Below are 9,599 nucleotides of genomic sequence, written 5' to 3'. Positions count from 1 at the left end.
AAAGTTACATATAACATCAATCAGTTATACTCATTATACATTTGTCATTTTATGTTAATACAGTTGACAACATTGAAATAATAGACATGCTTTGCAGTTTATAATTTGAAATATAACAACAAATACATAATACAAGTGGTGGAGTAATGAAATTTGAGCGTTGGGATTCACGACTGGATCGGTCCCAGTCGGGATATGATGTTACTACTAAATTTGTCTTTTAGTTCCTGATTTTATAGCTGGTCATGTCTACCACGCTTGCGAGACTATTTATCCAGCTCAGGCTGGCCGTTTGACGTGACCGTAAGCAATGGGTCTCTTTTCGACTGACAAATCTGACTAAAGTCCAAAATTAAAGATGACTAACTGAACTCAAAGACTGACGCAACTTAAGCTAAAAAAAAAAATTAAAAAGGCTTAAAAAGACGATTTTGAATGGAGGAACACAATTCTAGGATCTATACCACTTTGGTTATCTTCGATGGATGACTTGAACTTGTCTACTTTTACTATCTCTTTATATTTTGATTCAAGCCTGTCATATGATGGACAACCCATTGCTTTAATAATCTCTTTGTTCTTTAGTTTTAGTACTGCCTTGAGGTAGATATGCTCATCTCGGCATGGTGGGGGTACACTATTAGAACCGACTGAATAAATGAAGGAAATTGGGTCAATCGATTCGAATTTGAATATGGATATCAGATTCAAAGTAGGGGGAAGTTGATTTTGAAAGGTAGGTAAAGAATTAGTTTTAACATTTGGTGCGGTAAGAGCGGGTATGGTGATCTTTCCTTGTTCAATTAAGTCTTGGATAACATGCGGAGAGTAATACACCTGTCAAGAACATGACTAGGCATCTGATGGAATTCACAGAATTGCCCATTATCCATGTTTAGAGAAAAATGATTAGGCAAAGACTTATGTTGTTAAAGTGTCAGCAATCCCCTTTTCATCAAATTTTGATAAGCAACACTAAGAAACATTCCAAGATTGACAAATTGTCTCCTAAACTTGGCTTGTGAAGGCTAAGTTGTTTGAGGAGATAATACGAAGGAGGTGTTGGCTACTTGTAAGGAATTGCCATTAGGTTTGAAATATTTTGGTTTTGACTCAGACAAGTTACCAAAAAGTCCCGAAGAGTAGGCATCCTCAACTTGATTTTTAGCCTCAATGAGGGATTGAAAAGTGGGAAGGTACTAAGGCATCAAGTACTTGGCATAATTTGGAGTGAGATTCCTGAGGATGATCTTGACTTGTTCCTTCTCTTGAGGTCGGTCCCACAATTGAGCGGCTTTAGCTTTCCATCGAGCAATGAACTCAGTGAAAGTTTCCCCGGGCTTCTGTTTAGTAATTTCTAGGTTTTTTCTTGTGAAGTCAATATCCGTGTTGAATGAATATCGACCAATAAACTCATTCATCAATTCATGCCATGTTCTTACCTGAGATGAACCCAATGACATTAGCCAGCGTAGGGCCAGGACCTGTAAGGGTTCTTTGAAAAAGTTGTGGCATCTGTTCTTCACTCAAACCCTGAGATTGCATGATGCCGACATATACTTTTAAGTGAGTCTTAGGGGATCCAATCCTATCAAACTTCTCCATGTCTGGCATCGTGAACTTGTCTAACAGACGGACCATGGGAAATAACGTCATTGCCCCTAATCCAAAAGTAAGATCATCAGGTTCTTTTATGTTCTTCAAAGTAGTTTCAATCTGAGTTATTCGATGAACTAAGACAGGGTCGACGTGTAATTGATCATCTTCTTGATTTTCGACAAGGTCAAACACATCCTGAGTTTCTATAGTTTTATCTTTTACCTTTTTAATTTTCAGGAATTCAATTTGTGTTTGGACGGAAGCAATAATCTATACTTGAAAAGATTCTAAAATCTGACGAAACACAGCTTCATCCATGGTATTCGTTTCTTCTTGTGGTAAAGACTGACTACTTGACAATGATACTCTAGAAAAATAAATTTTTAAAAAACTAAAAATGGTACAGATGGAGGTTTAAAACGTTTGAGACCAATTATCACCTGATTGGAAGTAAACCATGATTAACCATTGACTCAAAAGGTTTGACTCTTAACCACATGATTAAAGTTTCGATATAGAATAGCCCAAGTTCGGTGGGAACTATCAAATCCAAATGCACTATAAGTTTATGATGACCAAGAAAGTGAGAAAATTTAGAAGTTTGTTTACCCCTGATCGGGATTGAACCTTTGATCAAACAAATTAATTTGATCCGAAAATCGAATCTTTCTATATAAAGTGGTCTGAATATTTAAAAGTGAAACCAATTAGTCTAACTGATTTGGTATTGATCAATTTGATCCATTTGTCAATTGGGCCAACTGGTTTAATTGGTTCAAATTGATTGGTACATTTCACCGATTGGGTTGGACCGATATAGTGGGTTTAGTTTGAACAGTCTGGATCAGTCCACCCACTTATCTGTTAGTTGGATTAAATAGACCAACCCGGGAACACCCATAGTTAGTTCAGGTCGTGACCTATAGGAAGACTTCTAGACTCTAGGTTTACTACGTGCAATGCAATTTATCTAGCCACCCTTGCCAAAGTACACCAATATACCTCTCGAGTATACTCAATCAAACGGTGCGTGGTGACTTGGTTTGATATACTGTATAGGTGATAATTTAAAACTTCAACTCACTTCTCTGAAGTCAAAAGTAGTCAGTTTAATCCCCAGATTAGAGGTGGCGCGCGATATTTGAGCAAAGGCACACTTAAATCACATCTTTTCTGGAATAGACATAGTCTATCCTCTTAGTACCGTAGTACATCGGAGTAGGATCTCGCTTAGGCACTGGTTTTGACCAAGAAGTGCAGGTGATGTACTTGTATTATCTTTGATATACCTATGGGTACGAGTCAAGAGTTGTAGCTTTCATAAATGGTTTGGCATCCCACTATGGGACTAACCACGTACTAGTACCACGTTGACAATGGGGACATGTGATTATGCGGGTTACAATAGGTTAAAGGCTCAGGTCGTTCTAGCCCGGGTGCATTGATATTGTAGACACCCCATTTTTGCATCTGCCTAATTCGATAATTCGTCACCCGGTTACTGTGAATTCCTAATGATGAGCGTAAAAAACTCAAAGGCTTGTGAGTACTATCCTTGTTTCCTCCCATTTCCAATCTTTTCATCTGTCCTACTCGTTACAACTCGACATAGAAATTCACGCACGCTTAGGATCGCTACATCTTACACTCGATTTAGCAAGCACGTACGCTTAGGTTCGCTATATAGTTCGATAACTTAGAGACTTCGCTACGCTAGGAAAACATGAATTTGAAACTTAGAAATACTCATGTTGGGACTGAAAGAAACCTCATGCTAAAATTCGTAAAAATCTACAAAAATTAATAAAATGACAAAAATATCCTTCATAAATTTTGGACTTCCAAAAGACTTTGAAAATACCTCCATTGTACTCAGAACATGATTTCAAGTCTAAAGGGACCCAAACCGATAAAAACAGAGAAATTTAGAAAATTCATAAAAATGACTGAAATGCCCCTCAACTTTCAAATTGAACTTACGGTATGTTTGATTGCACATGGAAATTCATTTTCCATGGAATTTGAAATCCATGGAAAAATGGTATGGAATTTGAATTTCCATAGAGAAAAATTTTCTCTATTTGATTGCACATCGGAAAATGCATTCATTTTCCAAATCCATTGTTTGATTGCAAGTTGGAAAATTTAAATATTTTTCAATTTCACTATTTATTGCCATTTTAGTTATTAAATAAAATGAATCCTATACAATAAAAGTCTATCTAAAAAAACATTCTTTCACCGCAAAAATTATAATATATAACATTGATGTGGTATAAAATTTACAAACATGATGAATTAGTCATACATCATGATTAATACAAAATAAGTATACCCAAAAAATATATGTAAGACATATCCCCCCAAAAATGCAACATATAACCATTGCAAATCAGTATGATTTTTTGTATTATAGTAAATACATCGCCCAAAAAACAAATGACATCTAACAGACCCTAAGTATCATCTGACTTTTCTAAGCACCTAAATAACCAATCCCTCTTCATGTCACTTGCCAAGCCAAGGAATATGTGTGCTGCTTCTTGACGCTTACCCAAGTAATTAATCGCTTCTAGCATGATTTCTCGAGAGATATCAGGAACTTCATTGAGTTTCTTTTTCAATTTGGCTATGTTAGGTCTCTCCATTGCCGTTGCCATACGTATGGCTGCAGAGGCAAGTATGGAGATCGTTGCATCATTAGATTCTTCAGAATTACGCTTTTGCTTTCTCTTAGACGAAGAATTTTCACGAGAAGGCACCGATGAAGATCTTGTTTGTTGTGTAGGTACGTCACCTTGTCCAATTGCTTTTTCTACCTCATCGTCTATTTCATCAAGATCTAGCTCAAAGAAAAAAATTAAAAAATACATTGAAAGATGAAGTATGCAGTTTTTAAAATAATTGCATAAATCAAGGAAGAATTCTTACATATTTCTTCAATTGGAGACATTTCTAGTTCAGTTTCTATTTCAGTTGTACATCGTTCTCCACTTGCTTGATCATTACTGACAATAATGGCAAGATCATCATAAAATGGGATGCACTTGTGATGGTATTCTGCATTTTTTGGATGTTTCTAATATGAAAAGACAAAAAAATAATCAGAATGATAAATGTATGAAGAAAAAAAATGTCTTTAAATTTAATATTTTGAATACATACCTCTATATATTCTTTCCACGCCTCATCATCTGCTGTCACTAATTGAGTATCCTTGTCCCATCCAAAATCACTTTGTGAAATCACCTCCTTTGCATTAAGATATCTCTTTCTAAGTGTTTTGAGCCTGTATCGTACATTTTAGGCATTTACTTCTTTTTGCAACTTGTTACGGAGGACAAAATAAACATTGTTTATGGCTTTCGTATTCCATCCATTGTCAGTTTTTTTTCCTAAGGCATATTCCTCCAACAATACTTCAATTAAAATTGTATCCATAGGTAAGTCCCATGTCAAATATGGTTTATCTTTTGGTTGCTTCTCCTTTTGTTGCCTGTCTTTTTTAGAAGAAGATTCCATTCCTATGATAAGTAAATTCATACACATTCAATCACAAATAAATGTATTAAAATTTTAAAAATGCATAGAAGATTAGCTAAAGCTGAAAGGCAAAGTAGATATGATAAAAAAACTATCAGTTATAAATATTAGTCATTTTCAAGCAATATTCAATTTTCAAAAAAGAGAACATTATTATAATTCTAATATTGTAAGAGACAAAATCCTACATATTATAAAAGGCAAGCTTAAAACCTCAAATCAGATTCATTACATGCAAATTTTCATCTTTATAATAAACCTTCAAAAGAAAGACATTGAATTTGAAGGATTTACAAAAAAAAAAAAAAATAAATAAAACAAAAAAAAGAATAATAACTATGGATGACGTTGATCATATTCTGCCCACATGACTTCGACTAATGCTTCTCTTTTTGCTGTCCATGTCGGAGTAGTAATAATAACTATTTGTTCTTTTTGTTCGGGCATGTCATCATGTTCTTCCTCATCTAGTTCTATTTGATAACCCTCGCATATGTCCTCCGGGTCAAAATCTCTAATGTAATTATGGATAACACAACACGCAAAGATAACCCTAGTTTGTGTTTTGATGTCAAAAAATGGTGCAGATCTCAAGTATGCAAATCGTTTATTTAAAAGACCAATTGTTTTCTCGATTACATTCCGCAATGAAGAATGACGATAATTATATAGTTCTTTTGCATTCGACGGAAGGCGCCCACGATGATCATTTAAATGATATCGAGTACCACAAAAAGGCGTAAGAAAACCAGGAACATTTGTGAACCCAACATCTCCAAGATAATATTTACCTATATTGCAAATTTATTAAATAAAATTACACACTAATCATATTTACATATCATCATATTAGGAAATAATATAATATAATAATTCAAATATTATACTTGCCAAGTGGCACAATGAGTCTATCAATCCTAGGTCTAATTGTGTATCTTAATAAGCGACCATCATGTGTTGATCCTTTCCAACCAGCGAGCACATATGTGAATTTCATATCAAAAGTACATGCGACCAAAACATTCTGACGAATATCTCCTTTTCTATTACGGTACTTAGGTTGTTCATCCACAGGAACTGTTGCATGAATGTATGTACCGTCGATAGCTCCTATAGCATCCTATATTAAATCAAATCTCATAATTATATCATATCATCGATACAAATTTATTTGTAAGCATGGTCAACTTTACAATTACCTCAAAATAATGGTACCAATTTCTAACGTTGTTGTTGTCTCTGGGAGAATTTGTTTGTTTTGCTACCTTGATGACCTCCTTGTACATACTAATCAATGCTTTCAAGACAACATGAAAATAAAGACTAACTGTTTGAGAAGATCGTATAAAAAAAAAGTTTGTTCGTCGATTCCTCAAATCATGCCCAATTGTTAATAGGAACATTGAGACTTGTTCTTCGACTTTTACTGATCGACAATCAACCAATCCATGCATCCTTAAACGGTTACACAATCTATGAAATGCAGTTATATTCATTCGAAGTTGCTCATGACAATGCCTGTCACTTTTGTTGTATAACCTATTCAAAATCTGTCTTTCTCATGATCTCTATTTATTATAGGTGCTCTAGGTAGAGATCGCCTACGTCTAAGATGTGTTAAGATCACATATGTACTGAATATCAATGTCATGACCGCAATCCTATTCTTTCTTGTACAGTCAACATCCTATCAATCAAGCATTTAAACAATAGACATAAGAAAGGCATAATCATATATGAATAAAAAATGACTAAGCATTTATTGTCACCTCAACCTTTTCTTATTACACCCCATTCACTTATTTTCTTTATTTTTAGTTGGGGTGTAATAAGTAAAAGTTGGAGTGCCAATAGTAGCTCTTTTATATATAACAACAAGAAGCATTATTCCATAGAGTGTGAACTTTGGTAGTGATAGCCATGTGTTTTTGAATTCCATTTTTTATTGTCATGTGTTCTTGAATTCCATTTTTGATTGCCATTTAGTTGCAAGGAAATTAAAAGAAAATAATCCTGCAGTGATGAAAAGTATCATGATTGTGTGGGAATAGTTTCCCCCTAGCTTTTTATCTCGATATGTAATCTAGTTCAAGTGAAAAAAAAAAATCCATAACTTGATTAGGTACAAAGCACAAGATTGATGGCACCAAAACATTAGACTAAAGTAAGATTAATAAAAGAAGATCATCATGAATAATGAAGTTGCAATCACCATATTGGGTATGTGAGAGTAGGCGTGTCTTCACACTTCATATTAGTGTCAGAAATTGACACATGATCGTGTCTCTAAAATGTAAGCACCTAAACTAGAATAGAAAATGACCACATATAAACATCTGTATCAGTCAACTATGTGAGCCACCAAAAAATCAAATCAACCACAATAAATAGAACATGCTTCTATTCCAACAAAATTTTGAAAATTCAGAGCAATAGCAATAATTCCGGCAACCGGTATTTGTAAAGATCGTGTGTGAATTTCCTGTAAGAAACCAAGAAACTTTCACCTAATCACCTCCTAAATCCCAACTTTGGCATCAATTATGAATCCCACCCATGGCATGTCACCTGCAGAACTCATCCTGAACAGTTAAGGAATCTCGCAATAATCCTTGCCTACTCCATTCCAATTTTCAAGTACAACCCATCTATCTAATGGGGTTAAAATTAAAGATTGGTCCACATCTACCAGATTTAGAAGCCCACCATGCCAACTCAACACATTAACACCCTTACATATATCTGACACCAATACATATGGTTTGGGACTTAGGACTATTAAGACACAAACATGGGTTGACTTCAAAACCTTGATTAGTTGACTATATGGTCCATGCATGAGCCTTGGATCAGATCTGACCCTTATATTGGTAAGTAGCCCCTTTTGTAAAGTCATGTGAAGCTGACCCATATATGTGTTCATAGATCAGTTTGGTTCATGCCATATGGATCACAGGTTTGTTTGGGTTGAATAAGATCCAAAACTAGGTCTACCCATATCCAACTTATTCAAGTTCTAGAGAACAGTCAAAACAAACAAATTGAATATTCATCTAATATTTCTTTGATGCATTAAATTGAATATCCAACTTATTTAAGAAGATTCTATATAGCAAAGAAAAAAAAAACTATATATAACAACCATTAACATTGAAAATGGTATGCTAAAATAACGTTTGGAAAAAAATACCCATTATGATTCGTTGTTCTCACCTATTTTATTAACGTTAATTTCTCAAGAAAAAAAATCATGAAAATATTTTCCCAACAAACCAACCGACACTAATAGATAAAAGAAAACAACATAAGTCATGAAGGCACACATATTTTACGTGATTTATACACACTTGTTAGGATTAAAACCCATCAATCCCACGGTTAGGATTAAAAAAATAAAAATAAAATTCTCTAAACAAAAGTCTTGTTTTTTTAGATAAGATTTTCAAACCATCAAACTTGGACTAACTTAGGTTCCAACAGAGTTTACAATCCACAAATTCCTTTATAGAAATCACTTTGGATGCTTCATTAAAATTGGTGCAATAAAATCACTATGAACAAAAGGGTGCAATACAACCAATTCCATAATAGAAATCAACAAGGATGCTTCACTAAAATTGGTGCAATAAAATTGCTATGAACCAAAGGAAATACAACCAATCCTTACTATTTCACGTCCTAATCCAAAATTTATGAGTTGACCCTGAAATAACAATATAATTGAAGAGGTATGAAGGACAATGAAATCCAAAATTCATAACTACTTTTATATTCTTTCCATTAAGCCAATCAATCATCAATTGAAATTCATTAATATAAAAAAAAAAACACACAATTCCAAACAAAAATTCAACCAAAAAATATCCTACATAAATAAATCCTTCAAAGTTTCTCATAACTAACACTCTTCCAAATGTGAACTTCAACTAGGCAATTTCTCAAACATCTAACCTACATAAATGCTTCAAATTTTTTCACAAATGAACAAAGTAAACATTAATAAATCCTACAACAAACATATACAATCCAATTTGGTAGTTTCTACTTTGGACAGTTTGGGAAATACTTGTATGTGGAATCTCTTAATTGATTTTAGATCATGGAGCTAATTAGGGAATTTTTAAACCCTTTTATATTTTGTGGAATTCAAAGAATGATCATGTGATAATTGGGACGATTTTAGCCATAGGATTTGATAAACCCAACATAAATTGATGATGATGATGGGACTGTGACTTTGACTGTAGTCTTTGTATATTGACCATAGGGTGATTTTGGATTGTAGTTGAGACCGATCATCTTGATCGGACAGGTTCGGTGCTTAACACCTTCCGAAACCCATAATTTGACTCCTTACCCATATCTTTGATCCGTGGATCGATCCATATCTATTTGGAGTTATTTATGGGTCCTAGACCTAAACTAGGTGGTGACTCCTATTTCTCAAATGTTCCCCA

At 34.1% G+C, this 9,599-nt stretch overlaps 1 protein-coding gene across 1 annotated transcript; it reads right to left on the bottom strand.

Annotated features, from left to right (window-relative positions):
• Nucleotides 1–3,849: 3,849 nt before the first annotated feature.
• On the bottom strand, nucleotides 3,850–9,149 carry LOC147398150 (uncharacterized). The gene is made up of 3 exons (XM_086447298.1): nucleotides 4,765–9,149; nucleotides 4,531–4,678; nucleotides 3,850–4,441 (listed from the first exon to the last, which is right to left on the bottom strand). Exons 2-3 carry the CDS (start codon nucleotides 4,550–4,552, stop codon nucleotides 4,056–4,058), a joined length of 408 nt encoding a protein of 135 aa, XP_086303424.1. The 5' UTR covers nucleotides 4,553–4,678; nucleotides 4,765–9,149; the 3' UTR covers nucleotides 3,850–4,055.
• Between the last annotated feature and the right edge of the window lie 450 nt (nucleotides 9,150–9,599).

The sequence above is a fragment of the Akebia trifoliata genome, chromosome 7 (genome assembly GCF_017979445.1).
Source record: "Akebia trifoliata isolate Shusen 1 chromosome 7, ASM1797944v1, whole genome shotgun sequence".
Classification (NCBI taxonomy): domain Eukaryota; kingdom Viridiplantae; phylum Streptophyta; class Magnoliopsida; order Ranunculales; family Lardizabalaceae; genus Akebia; species Akebia trifoliata.
This window is presented reverse-complemented; position numbering and strand designations above follow the sequence as displayed.